Source organism: Carcharhinus amblyrhynchos, chromosome 18 (assembly GCF_965287045.1).
Source record: "Carcharhinus amblyrhynchos chromosome 18, sCarAmb.v2.hapA, whole genome shotgun sequence".
NCBI lineage: Eukaryota > Metazoa > Chordata > Chondrichthyes > Carcharhiniformes > Carcharhinidae > Carcharhinus > Carcharhinus amblyrhynchos.
In genome coordinates this window covers 33,540,780-33,554,841 of record NC_137341.1, presented here as the reverse complement: position 1 = coordinate 33,554,841, position 14,062 = coordinate 33,540,780, and the positions used below count along the sequence as shown (strand labels likewise).

The 14,062-nt window shown below is 40.2% G+C and overlaps 1 protein-coding gene across 1 annotated transcript; it reads right to left on the bottom strand.

Annotated features, from left to right (window-relative positions):
- Nucleotides 1-295: 295 nt before the first annotated feature.
- Nucleotides 296-13,556, bottom strand: atp6v0cb (ATPase H+ transporting V0 subunit cb). The gene is made up of 3 exons (XM_080206729.1): nucleotides 13,307-13,556; nucleotides 5,896-6,079; nucleotides 296-1,091 (listed from the first exon to the last, which is right to left on the bottom strand). Exons 1-3 carry the CDS (start codon nucleotides 13,380-13,382, stop codon nucleotides 887-889), a joined length of 465 nt encoding a protein of 154 aa, XP_080062855.1. The 5' UTR covers nucleotides 13,383-13,556; the 3' UTR covers nucleotides 296-886.
- Between the last annotated feature and the right edge of the window lie 506 nt (nucleotides 13,557-14,062).

The window sequence follows — 14,062 nt, the reverse complement described above, 5'->3', positions numbered from 1 at the left end:
ATTCTATTAAAGAGCAACAAATTACAAAGGCAACAGCTGGAGTCTGGATTATAGAGCAACTTTTCCATAACTCAAACATCTCAACCCATACAAGCATTTCAGCATTAAACCTATGATCATTGAATCCCTATGTGAAATCATTCAGTACTTTTGTAGAGCAAGTGAATCATATGCATACCTACTATAATTATTATTACACCTGTCCTGAGGTAGAGGGTCTGAAGTTCAGGGTTTGATCAATTGAAAGAATGCATAGGAAAAATTGGACAAAAATGGTAGACAGGAAAGTTCAAAATTTAGTTGAGGAAATTTTTATTTGGAAACATCAGAAATGTGACACCCAACACTGGGTGCACACCTTTTATGAGTAGGCATACATCTTACTACTGGAAACATTTACATGTGCCTCAGGATGTTAAAAACACAAGTAGAACTCACTCCAATACCAGTACACAAAAGTAGGATTATGATCAGATCCAATCTTTAACCAATTATTACATCCAGGGAGATCTGAGCAAATACAATTACTGACAGTGCAATAATCTACTATATCATGGGGACTCCAGAAATCTTGCTCCATAATAATGTATGAACATTTTAAATTTTTATAAATAAAATCAAATGGAAGAAATGAAAACATTACAATCCTAATTGAATCCGAGTGCTCCTCAACAATAATATGGATTGGAAATTGCACATGTGTTTAGGAGCCACTGAATCCGGCTCTTAAAACCAATACAATTTAATATCTAAATACACACGGGACAGACAATCACTAACATACATTGCGCATTTACAAGAGATTGACTACCAAAGTGATACAACTGTACACATTCTGGAGTTAAGACCATTAGAATGACGGAGCTAAATGCTGTATTTGCAGGATTTATTTTGTGGAAAGGATCAGAGCAACAATCAGGCCATAAAGACCCAACACTTCAGCAAAAATGAGGATCAGGATCATCCCAACAAATAACCTTGGCTGCTGTGCAGTTCCTCGTACACCAGCATCACCTACTATGCCAATAGCAAAGCCAGCAGCAAGACCACTCAGACCCACGCTCAAACCAGCACCCAGCTGAAGGAAGCTCCTGTAATAACAAAAAACATGTAGTTATATTCAAGTTTCTCCTTGAAAACCCAAAATATATGGCAGAATTACATGCTGCTCCAACTGTGAGTAAAAATCTAGGTATTAAAACATGGCACCTTGAGTATTTCACAATATCTTATTCTAGAATCCTCTACATAAAGGTAGAGAGAGACAAATATTAAGACTAAGGAGCCAAGTCTGTATTGTGTATTAGACAGCAAATTACATCAAGTTAGAAAGTGAATTTTGCTCATTTACAGATAAGATCATGTCTGGCAAAGTCACAAACCCAGACAGTTAATAATGCACTGGGGTAAATATACACTAGAATACAAAGCACACAGATCAGTTACATTATCCATAGGCACCAAAATGAACAGGGAATTCCAGCTCAGCCTTGTCCAGAAATGTATCTTGATAACCTACTGGTTTCAGGATTAATACAGGCACAGAAAAGGGAGTTTACCCATAAGACTCTTCTTTCTTTTTCTGTACATAAAAAGACTGAGGAGAATAAAATTAGACACTTAGCAAATTGGCCAAAATAAGATTTGGGTTTAATTATCTTCCCTGTGGTTCCACCTGGAATATGACAGAATGGAGATAGTGTCCCAGGTAGGCCAAATGACAATTTCTCCAAGACAAACCCAGGATACTGGAAAATGTACATTGTCAAAGCTTTTCACCTTGCACTCATCAGGACAGTCCTCAAAAATGATGCAGGGAAAAACAAATTTATACAAAAGAGTGCTGATTGTTGGCAAGTGGACTAATGGTAGAGGCACTGCCATGGAGCATCAGTTGATGGTGACTGACAGTTACCATCTAGCAGCAAAATTCTGGAAGCACTAGTCAGACAGAATCTGTAGAGAGAAACAATTAATGTTTCAGGTCATGACCACTGTCAGAATTGGAAACCAATATGAATGGATTTTAAGTATAGAAGTGGGGGTAGGGAGAAGGGGAAGTCCATTTAAGAAGCAGAATGGAATTGTTACACAGGAGGCCATCAGCTAGTCATGTTTGTGCCAATTCTCTGCCAGTGAAACTCAGCCAGCTCCATTTCCCTGGCCTCTTCCATATCTCATTCCCATTAAAAACTATTTCAAACTCTTGAAAGCCACAACTGATATTGCCTTCACAGGCAGCACATCCCAGTCAAAACTAATCCAGGCTGGAAATGCATAAGTGGTTCAATCATATCTTTTGTCATTTAAAATCAAAATTGGACAAAATGCTGATTTGAAAAAACTCATTATGTCAAAACTCAAGATACAAATGTTTTCCAATCATTCAAAAGGATAATTTGGATCAAACTTGAAAATACAACTGGGTATTTAATCAAATACTGGGTATTTGGCCAAAGGCAGCTGCTGAACACTAATCAGGGCAATGTTTGTAGGTGCAGAAATTATCTCTGCAATGTTTGAGGGCACCACCCTCCAATTTGCACATCATGGAACAGCAAGATTACTGAACAGCCAAGTCAATTGGAATTAATGGCATCTTTGTAAATATCTAAATGGGAGGTTAGGAACCAATTGGGCTTCTTGTGCCCAGTGCATCCTGTAGCTGACAAAAGCAACAGCCATTAAATCTTAGGTCAGTAGTGAAAAAAAGGGAATCTAAATGCTGCTGTGCACAGCTATGCTAAGAGCCAACTGGCCCACACCCAGGTCAATTTTAAGCTGAAGTCAAAGCAACATGGTCAAAACCATGATTTTTCGGTCTGCAAGTCTGCTCATACCAAGAAACAGCATTGTGCAATATTTCAAGTAGTTAACAGCTACTGAATTTAACTGTTAGTTTAATTTACACCTTATAGCAACACAATCACATCTTTGTGGAAAACATTGTCACTGCAAAGTATTTTAAGGCGAAGACCCATCATATGGCTAAGCAGCATCAACTCAACACCTCAAATTATCTTAGTTTAAGTAACAGCAGTGACATAAGCTAGATAGAAATTGCCCAGTACAAATCCTCGACAGAACTGTTTGCAAGAAACTGGAGTCTTGAATTTAGCCTTCAAACATTATGCTCAAAAGCTATAGTCAGCTTGAATGCACTGATGATTACACTCCATCTTAAAAAGGTCACACTCTCATCTACACCTATAGACTCTTCTGCACTTCCCCATGCCTCAAGTGGGATGGCACAATGCAATGTTTTTTGTAGAACTATCCTACTTTTAATTCATCTCAATCTAGATTCAAGATTTTCACCAACCATTCTAAAAGCTATGCCTGCTTTGACTGTCCTGTAGTTTTACTCTGTTGGTGTTTTCCTACAGCCTATTATACAACTGCTGTGACTTTTGTACATCATATTCTCACTGTTGTGTTTGTATCAAGCCTTTTGAGGACACTAATATTTATAATACAAAGTACCTGGAGGTTTGACAGCATCTATGGAGAGATTGGAGCTAGTGAGACGGGATGACTTCAGCTTTTTCAGATTTCAGACTCAAAACATGCTCTATTCTCTCTATAGATGCTGTCAGACCTGCTGAGATTTCAGCATCCTCAGATCTATAAACATTAAGCAAAGCACTGTTTCTAATAAGCTGTGCACTGTTGGGAAGTACAAGACAACCTGGCACTTTACAAAGTCTAACTACAACAAACTAGCTTGAAAAAGGAGCACAGGACCACTGCTTCCTCTGACTCGTCACATTGCATGTATATGCCAGAAAAACCCAATAGCTCTTCATTTGCAAATGACAACTAAACCTCATCATTAGAATTGAAATTTAACTTGCTTGCAAAAACTGCATTTAATTTTTATCCCAGCATAGAGCCTCCTGCTGCATTATTCCAATCCTAAACATAGAAGCAGGTTCATCTGCAAAACCAGCCATGCTACCAATGCCCTCCTTAAGGAAAGTTGGAATCTTGTACCCTGTTTCCACACTAAGGACCTATTCTTATTCAAGATACCATCTTAAAGAATGCAGCAAATTTTAGAACACAATATTCCCCCACCCCCAAATTTTGGGTCTATCAAGCATTCCCATCTCTTTATAAATAGCACTTTATCTTGGTACCCCTCAGGCAGCACAGCACCAATGAATAAGTTTTATTCTATTGACAAAGCCAAAATGCTAGTGCTCAAATGGTCTGAAATCATACCATAATTTCACATGCTCAAAATTAAATTCTGACACAATAGTCAAAGTCCAGTATTACTTTTCCAAATCACTGCTCTCCACATCATCCAACACCTCCTCCAAACTTGGTAATAAACCAATAAGCCATTCTAGTATCTCAATATCTACCATGTCTTTTGTTTTAAAAACAATCACACTTAGATGCTGTTTATTCTAGCCCTACAGTCAAATCATTGTACAAAAACAGCCCCAGGACAAAGTGCTGTTTTCAGCAAAAGAAACTGCCCTCAGCTTAATTTATATTGTCTCACTAGCCTCCCCAATTCTGCAACTTTTAATTTTCAGTCTGTGTGATACCTCAAAACGCCATCAACAGAAACATGGAATCCCTATTGCACAGAGGGACAACATTTGGGCCAGTGTCTACACAAAGTCTGACAGTATTGTATCCAAGCTGTAATCCCACAAGCACAGCATGAAAAGGGATGCATCCCAAATATTTCCCTATCAAGGCATCAATTTTAATGTTGCAGTAATACATGTGGCAGATAATGCCACAAGCTAACAGAACACTCAGACTCCATGGAATAAAAGATAATAGCTATCTACATTAATAAATGACATATCTAGTTGCATAGGGAACAATGTGAAAACTTGGGCAATACGAATGGAGGGGAATAGAGATATTTCAAGGACTTACACAGGCTCTTGGCATGGGCCAAGTGACAGACCAAATTTAATGCAGAGAAATTATGATACAAAATTAAAGGATACAATTCTAAAGGGAGCATAGTGCAGGAGAAAAGGGACATTGGTGTATATGTGCAGAAATCAGAGTGCACAGTTAAAGGATCCCAGTTCAGCTGTAAATGGAGTATGGCCATCAGTTCAAGGCACCACCCCTTAGGAAGGACAGATACAATGAGGTGCAGAAAAGATTTACAAGAATGGTTCCAGGGATGAGAAGCATCAGCTACATATGAGCTGGAACTGTTTAAAGGAGAATGAAAAGGTTCAAGAGGCTTGGACAGTTGAAATGGAGAAACTGTTCCCATTGACAGAAGATCAGACAAGAAGTCTCAACACCAGGTTAAAATCCAACAAATTTACTTCTTACTGTGTTTACCCCAGTCCAACACCAGCATTTCCACAGAAGATCAAGAACCAGAGTATACTTATTTGAGAAAGACAAAGCAAAAACCTTAGAGAATAGTTAGGATCTTGAACACAGTGTATAGTCAGATCCATTCAAGCCCTAGGAGATGAAATGGATCATTATTTGACAATGAAAAAGTGAAGGGCAACAGGAAAACAGCAAAGGAACAGGACTAAATGATTTGCTCTTGCAGAGTGCTGGTTTGGATACAACAAATCATAGGGTTGCAATTCTATATGGTTGAAAAATATTTAAAAAATTACATTTCCTTAGTTTTTGTTAAGTGCCCTGGAATGAAACAAAGAATAAATGTTGTGTGACTGCTTCTTGCTGACTCATACACATTTGTCACAAACATGGGAACAGGGGCAATTCTGGACATTTAGGCTTTTTAATGTTTATATATCTGTATCAATGCAGCATGAAGGTTTTTTATTTATTGAATGTTGATCCTCTTGGATCAAATTTTAGAAGAACATTAAACATCCTCAAAAAGAGCCAGATAATAAAGCAAAAACTCCTGGTTAAGAGACTTACTTGAATAATGTTATCTTTTCTGTGAGTGAGTTGGCAATTAGTACTGCCACCACCAGTCCATAGATAGCAATGATACCTGCCATCACAACAGGAATGATAGATTTCATGATTAGCTCAGGCCTCATGACGGACATAGCAGCAATGCCTGTTCCACTCTTAGCAGTACCATAAGCAGCACCTAGAGCTAAAAAAGAAAATGTCAAAGTCAGAACACCAAATCAGTGAAACAACTACATTCTTTCAAGGAGTGGCTCTCAAGAAATAGCATCCTTACACTACCTGTATATTGGGGTTTAAACTCCCAATGTACAAATTGATGCAGAGCTTTGTATCATATACCCATGAACAATTTTTCATTAGCTGTAAACTGCTAGTCAGACTAGTTGGATATGGAAGCAAAGCAGCATGTGAAACCCTCAGCTGTACATCAAGTCAAAGTATAGCTCTCACCTTGTGGCTCTGCAATAAGGTATAGTAAAACAGATGGCACTGTCAGCTGACATTGATTTTACCAGCTCACTCAGCTACCACAAGTTACTGGCTCCAAATTATCAGCCACTTTTGTTCTAAGTATTGAGCTGCATCACCACCACAAAATGGAGAACCTTTCAATGGTGTTTTGTCAGAACTTTTGAAAGTGTCATCTACTAGTTTCTAATTCCCCTCAAAATGACTACTCATTTGCAGACTAGGAATTTACAACGATTGTTGGTGGAATGTGGGAATCCTGCATTCCTAATCTAGATGCAATACCACTAAAGTATGAATTTTTCCATTTGGCCCACTAAAAGATATCTGAAAGCATGGTAGGACAAAAACCCCCATTGCATATGCAAATATTTTTAAAAATTCAATGAGTTGTCATAACCTTCAGGGGTACAGACCAAGAACTGGAAAGCAGATTTAGGCTGGATAGCTTTCTTAACCATAAGAGAATGGCTGAACGCTCTTGTGTTTTATAATTTATGTTTAACTGTAGCCAGGATTGTCAAATTACAGCTGGCTGCAACACCAGCAGCTCCAACACAAATGTTTGAGCAGTAGCATGACTAAAACTACCTTGGCCATAGTGTCACAGGTAAATCAAGCTTATTTTGTATTACTTTGCAATAACTGCAGGCATTGCAGATGTGACAAAAAAATCTGCCTTTCAACATGAGAAACCACATTTCAGTTTGACCTGCAGAGATCACATAATATGGAACATTTATATATAGAGCAAGATACGATGTGATTACGCAAACATTAGCCAGTGTGAACAGGACTAGACTGTTTGAACCAGCACTTAGTAATATGAAGCTCAATCTGAAAAAGGGCAAGCTGGTATCTCTGCATCCTGCCAAAAACAAAGTAGACAACCAGTTCCCAGTATTAATTCCACTTGAAGTAGAAAAAGGGAGAAATTAGTTTTGACTAGAACACTCCCTATACAGGGATTAATTGTTAATAGATTTGTAGAATGACCCTGAAGGCCTGGATAGTAAGGTCAGAGGAACACTACTCAGTTACCATCACTGCATAACAAATATTTTCCTCCAAAGAGATGAAGGTTCATTCATAGTAATGAAGTACAAATCCCAATCACCACAGATCAGTGGAAAGGACAGACTTAGAGCAAAACCTGACCCCTTTTTAGTCTACAACTATGAACAAAGCAAAACAATCCACATTACTAGAACAGAGCCATTATATAGTGTGCAAGGGCTCAGCCTTGTGTATTGCCTACCACTAAACTTCAGTAGATGGTTTGTACCACCATCTTGAAAAGGTTGTTTTCACAATGAATTGCTTGCTTTTCCTGAAGGATAACAAACTCCGTTTAGTCTTTACACTAACCCTGCAGCTTTAATGTCATTTCTGATGGTGCCAGCCTACAACCTGGAGGCTCAATCAAACTCTGGATTGGCCATTGAGGTTTGCAACCAATTAAACTGGCTATCCTACCAGTACACTGGACTAGTACATTACAAACAGCCTTGATCACAAGATATTTGTTAGCCACTAATGGAGTTCAATCACAATCCATGCCCTTGGGGATAATCCTTCATCAAATTGGACTTTTAAAAGTTAATTAGCAAGACAGTTGAATATACAAAACAGGACAAGGGAAAATTAGAGAACAGAACCAAAACTTTTCACATCTTAGAAAGATTCAGAATTGGCTATGAGACAATGGTGATCTGAGATTCAATTTGAAAGCAGTTTAAAAATCTGCTTAGAACCTTCATGGGGTATTCCACAATACGATTTGGTGTTGGCCCTTCAAATAGGGCTCAATCATGGAAATCCTCCAAATAACCATGTTCCAGCCAAATCTGATCATGAGCTCTTCAAAGCCTGAAGATTGCAACCCTGCAGTTGACAAGCCAAACTCAGCTGGGATTTTATCACCATGGATGCTTGAGACTATTGTTTCAAAAACATTCCACACTACAGACTCAAATATTCATCTCCAAAAACTAGGATTGCCAGCACAGATGGTCAGCAAGATGGGTGAAATTCATCTGAGACAAGAGAAATAGACAAGTGTCAATGTAGAGGCATGGTACCAGGTAGAAATTTGACAGGAACAACAATGGACCCAACCTCAATCCACCAATTAGATCATGCAACTCAATGGCATTGACCAGTCTTCTCAGCACATGATTCTGCAGATGCTGGCAATCCAAAATTAAAATAACAAAATGTTGGAAAAACTTAGCACATCTGGCAGCAACTGGAGAGAAACAGTTAATGTCAAATTCTCTGACTAGAAACTGCTCATCTCTTGACAGATACTGTCAGACCTGCTGAATTTTCCAGAACTGTTTTCATAATGATTTCAGTCTGTTTCCATGTCAAACAAGTGGTTCTCAAACTAACATTGTTCTCCCTTGGAGATTAAGGGCTTAATACTGGGTCCTGGTAATATAATAGTCATTAGAAAACTGGACAACAATCTGTTAAATTTTGAGTTAGAGTCAGAGGTTTACAGCAAGGAAACAGGCCATTTGGCCCAACTTTTACCATTAAATTAGTCCCAATTGCCTGCATTTGACTGATATTCCTCTATGCCAATCTTACCTACATAGCAGTCTAAATGCCTTTTAAAAGACAATCATACCCACTTCTACCTCTGGCAGCTCATTCCAAACACTCAACCACCTTCAGAAAAATTTGCCCCCCCCCCCCCCCCACCCCGACTCTTGTATCTCTCCCCTTAAACCTACACCCTCTAGTTTTAAATTCCCCTACCTTTGGAAAAAGATGCTGACTATCTACCTTCATTATTTTATAGACATCTACAAGGATCATCCCCAAGCCTCCTACACTCCAGGGAAGAGTCCAATCTAGCCAGCCTCACTTTACAACTCAAGCCATCAAGTCCTGGTAGCATCCTAGGATATAATTAAACTAAAAGATCTACTTTAATAGGGCAACCAGAACTGCAATAGTATTCCAAGTGTGGCCTTACTAATGTCTCACACAGCTTCAATAAGACACCAACTCCTGTATTTAATGTTCAGACCAATGAAACCAAGCATGCTGAATGCCTTCTTCACCACCCTATCCACCTATAACTTCACTTTCAAGGAGCTAAGGACCTGTATCCCTAGATCTGTTCCATAATTCTCCCCTACCATTACCTGAATAAGAGCTGACCTGGTTTGAGCTACCAAAATGCATCACCTCACATTTGGTTCCAGAAAACACAAATCAGTTGGTGGGTTGCTGTACAAACCCAGTGGGTTCACTCATTTTAAAGCAACCTCCAGATGGACTCATGCTTTTCATCTCAATTCTTACAAAATGGAATGTGAAAGTTAATGAAACAGTGGTATACAGAAAATGGGATTGAGACAGATCCAAGAAAAGGGTGTTTACAGCCACTGGCCATTTCTCGTCCTGAAGATTCTTGTGTTAATTTCTTAAGATTAGGTCATTCTACTTTCAATTAGGGATGAATGATCAGGAATAAGCAAGCTTAAAATCCAACATAAAAGCAAAATCCAGACATTTATGAAAATGTGGCAAGCTATGCCAGAGATATACATTGCCTGATCAGTATATCCCAACATATGCAATGCCAATATACTTTGTGGAATTTTCCACTTCCAAATTTAGTGAAGGAACAACCTGCTTCAACAAGTCACAACCTAAAGATAGTTTCGCAGCCAACAGGGCCTGCTGAAACAGCTTAGGACAAGATTACACTGAGTTGTTTACTAACAATGTCATCACATTTAGAACAGTACACAGTTGTTTAGATCAATTTGCAAAGTCAAAAGGGACATCCTGGTTTTTTTTTTAAAATACAAAGATCAGGAGACAATCAGGCTAGATATTAATACTGGACCTATAAGAGACCAGTGAACAATTTAAAAGTCAACCATGCATTCAAGTTGTCAGTATTACATTTGAGGTTTATAATAGATTCTGGGACTGTAGCTTTAAATTTAGGGGATCATGTGACAACTGTTCTTGACAGCAAGCCCATTTGCTTTGAGAAATTGGTATTTATGGTTGAGAAAATGGCAGCAATTTACAAAATTCAGAGTTTCCCCAAAGACTCAAAGGTGTTGTAGATACTATGCTGTAAACAGTTGGCTGTAGACTGCCCATTTACTTCCAAATGGAAAGGGAATTGAGATCTTTGAGAATCAATGTTGATGTGTTACCATATGGAAAGAGGAAGGCATTTTTTTGAATCAGGTTACAGGCTTCTCAGAAGAATGAACATCAGACAGCAGTTCTGCATGGAGAGAAAAGGCACTAGGTTTTTGATACCCACAGCTGGATACAGAAGGAAAATGTTCTCCGGTCAAAGATGGCTGCAAGACAAGCCTCTTAAGGATTCTAGAATCTCTGTACAGGGAGAAATCAGAAAAACATCTCCTGTTGAAGAAGGGTTTCAAAAACTCTGGAAATTGAATAATGATGACAGAACCAAGAAATGTGAATCCATTGGAAGTCAACTGCACCAGTGGACTGTTATCAAACATTTCACTTCAGAATACACATATGGGGTACATTGCAGTTTACTGCAGAAAGCTAAGTGTTTAGTCATTCATGACAGTAAATGTCTTTAAAAGATGAAAGCTTGGTCTTTTTTAATGATTAACTGGCCATTTAAAGAAATTTGAACTTCAGCAGTCTCTAAGAGCACAACATCTGGAAAATCATCTACTTTGGACAAGCTGACAATCTTTAATGTAGCAGTGATAGATATATTAAACAGGAGACACTTCTGTCTAAACCATTCAGCCTTGTTTTATGCATTTATGCCTGTGCGCAAACATCTTCACATGCTGGCATAAGAGTCTACACAAACATTTAGCAACTTCTTCTATGAATGGTACCCAAGCTCTCTATGTGCTGATTTTGTTTGAAATGGTTACCATCTGCAGTGTTTTGTCCAAGGCTGCTATCCCCATTTTTAATGGGGTTGTTAGATTGGATCTGAAAATTTGACAAATTTATTCCTACTTGGAATCATACATCTGGCACTGATATGCCTGCTACAGAATTAAAACTAAATGCCATTTTCATTACTAGTTACAAGATGGCTTCTTAATGACTATCACCAATTAACCCAACACTAGGAATAAACTGGTGGCTAGAGGGAAACACTTCCTTTCTCCAACTTGCCAAACCCAGCTGTAATGGGGAGGAGGGTGTTAAAGAAAAGAGGAGAGAAGAGAAAAGAAAGCAAGAGGAAGAAAAGTGACCAGCTAACACAAGGTCAGAGAGTCCACTAGGATTCTTCTTCCTTGCTCAGATTTGGAACTGTTGTTTCTGGATGGCAATTGCCACTGTATATCTGAGTATTTTTGAAGATTTCGAATTACCTTTAAAAAAGCACCATGCAGTTTGTGACAATATGCAGAATCTCATTTGAGCAAAGCCAAATGAACTAGGATAAAGTTTGAGGATTGTTGTGCAGGTAGGGCAGAGACAACTAAACTAGTGACAAAGGATAAGCATGAATACCACATTTTAATGCATGCTATATCTTTTGATATGTTTTAAGATTGATGTCATTAGTTAAGCCTTCAATTTGGAAGCACAAGGAAACCATGTTCAAGCCTTATTTGAATACCCAGAAGCATGGAAAGCCTCCACAAAGATCACGTCCAAAAGAGAAGAAATGGATTAAATATCTAACTAGGCTGCTGCTAACAGACCTACCAGTTTCCTTCCCCCCAGTTCTATCAGTTCTCACTTGAACGTGACATTCAGGAATGTTACACAGATCAACAAACCTGCCCATTAAGGTTATTTACTCATTCAAGGAATTTACACTATTGCGACATAACGGAAAATTAAAGTCAGGTGGACAGATTATGACGACTCCAAGAACCAAACCAATGAGACACTATATTAAAACAAAAAAGGAAGCTCTCAGCAGGTCAAGAGGCATTATAATGGCGCTTGCTCAGAATACATCCTCGTACATTTCGAGCAAATCCAATTTCAGTCCCTGTTGTAGAAGAGCGACACCCATGAAACCAGACCACAGAATCATGCACATCCTGACTTTAGAAAAGCTAAGCAAAAATCTGAAAAACTCATTCATATCAATCGTTTCCTTGTAGGAATCTAAAATCTACCATTATTACAACTAGAGTGCTGGCAATGGGGCGGCTATATTTCCACACAAGTAGAATTGCAGGACGTAAAAAAATTAAGGTGGATTACGCAAGCCCCCTATCCATTTTAATTAGCCGCATCCCAAAAGAGATTGTAATGACACCGTGATACCATTAAAATAAGCAATTAAGGGACCGTGTCTTTATCATTCAAAAAAATTCTAGGATAATTGATCTTCGGAAATGTGGCATTTCACCATAATTTGGAGCTTTTAAAGCGGGTGTAGGGGAAACGTTGCAGTCCACGTACTGTCAACGTTAACACCCGCACCCCAGTCATATGACGGGCTCGGGATTGTCCGATCCGGAAACTGCCGAACCCTCTCCCCACCCCGGAGACCGCCAGCCGGGAACAGCCGAACATTCCCAAATAGATGACGGAAACAGCCGAACCCCCGGAGGCCACCAGCCGGGAACATCCGAACACCCGAGTCGGTGACGGAAACAACCGAAGTGGCTCGATCGGCCGCAGCAGCAGCAGAAGAGTGATCGTTCACCTACGCAGACCAGGAGCGCGTCCGCCGCAGGAAACACCGTCACCGGCGGCAGCCCGTCCCTGGCAGAGGTGACTAGACATTAGATATAAATAAATAACGCGCCCAGCCACACGCGCGGCCATTTTATGTATAAATATATACGCAAAAAAAAACCTCCCCCCCCCGAGCTAAACACCCCCCTTCCTCCCCCTCCGGTGATGGGTCTCGATTAGGCCGGACAGTAGCCGCCGGCCTCCCACCATCTACCCCCTTCTCTCTCTCGCCGGCGGTAGACGCGAGACTCACCGCTGAAAACCATGGCTGCCGAGGCGCCCATCACTGCGAAAAAGGGCGAGTATTCGGGAACTTCGGGGGTGGACATCTTGTCAACTAGTCGGGCGGAACTAACACTAAAACTACCGGTGATTTATATAAAGCGGGCGGCCTGTCGCCTCTTTCCTTTGCTGGTCTCGCTCTCTTTTTTCCCCCTTCCCCCTGGTGTTTCTTTCCTTCTCGCTCCCCCTGTCTCCCCACTGCCAGTTCCCCAACGCCGTTGCACAGAGAGAAGCTCTGCTCCTGCCCGACCCTAAATACAAACTACTGACAAAATGGCGGGGCGGGGGGAACCACGTGACCGCGCCCGGGGGGACCCTACCACCGAAGCCCAATACAAGGGGGGATGGTGAAAAGTCAGCACACAGCAATTCAACTTAAACCGGCTCCATGATTCACCGCCGAGAGGTATCGGCCTTTGCAGATGAATAGCATTTCTGAAAATACCGACTCCAGCGTTTCGTGTCGTTTATGTCGTTGTGGCAGTGGTTTCCAGGCGGCCTTCGCTCTCTCTGCCAACCCTCCTTGGAGCTGCCGGGTTGGTTGGCACCGCTGCGGGCGGTTCTGTGAATCAGCTTGCTGACTGAAGAGGGCAGAAAGGGAGTTGGGGATGAAAGACACCGCACTAGATATAGTGCAATATTACTGAACCTCAGTCAAACCCTCCCCATGGTTCAGATGCTATCACCTCACAACTCGCATCCATTGAAAGTGTCCAGCAATTTTTTT

Bases quoted from the DNA above. Each gene is read 5' to 3' on its own strand.
- atp6v0cb (XM_080206729.1), bottom strand. From the start codon at position 13,382: ATGTCCACCCCCGAAGTTCCCGAATACTCGCCCTTTTTCGCAGTGATG. The intron at 6,080-13,306 runs GTGAGTCTCGCG...TTTCTTTTTTAG, and splicing joins GGCAGCCATGGTTTTCAGCG to CTCTAGGTGCTGCTTATGGT. The intron at 1,092-5,895 runs GTAAGTCTCTTA...TTGTTATTACAG, and splicing joins GAAAAGATAACATTATTCAA to GAGCTTCCTTCAGCTGGGTG.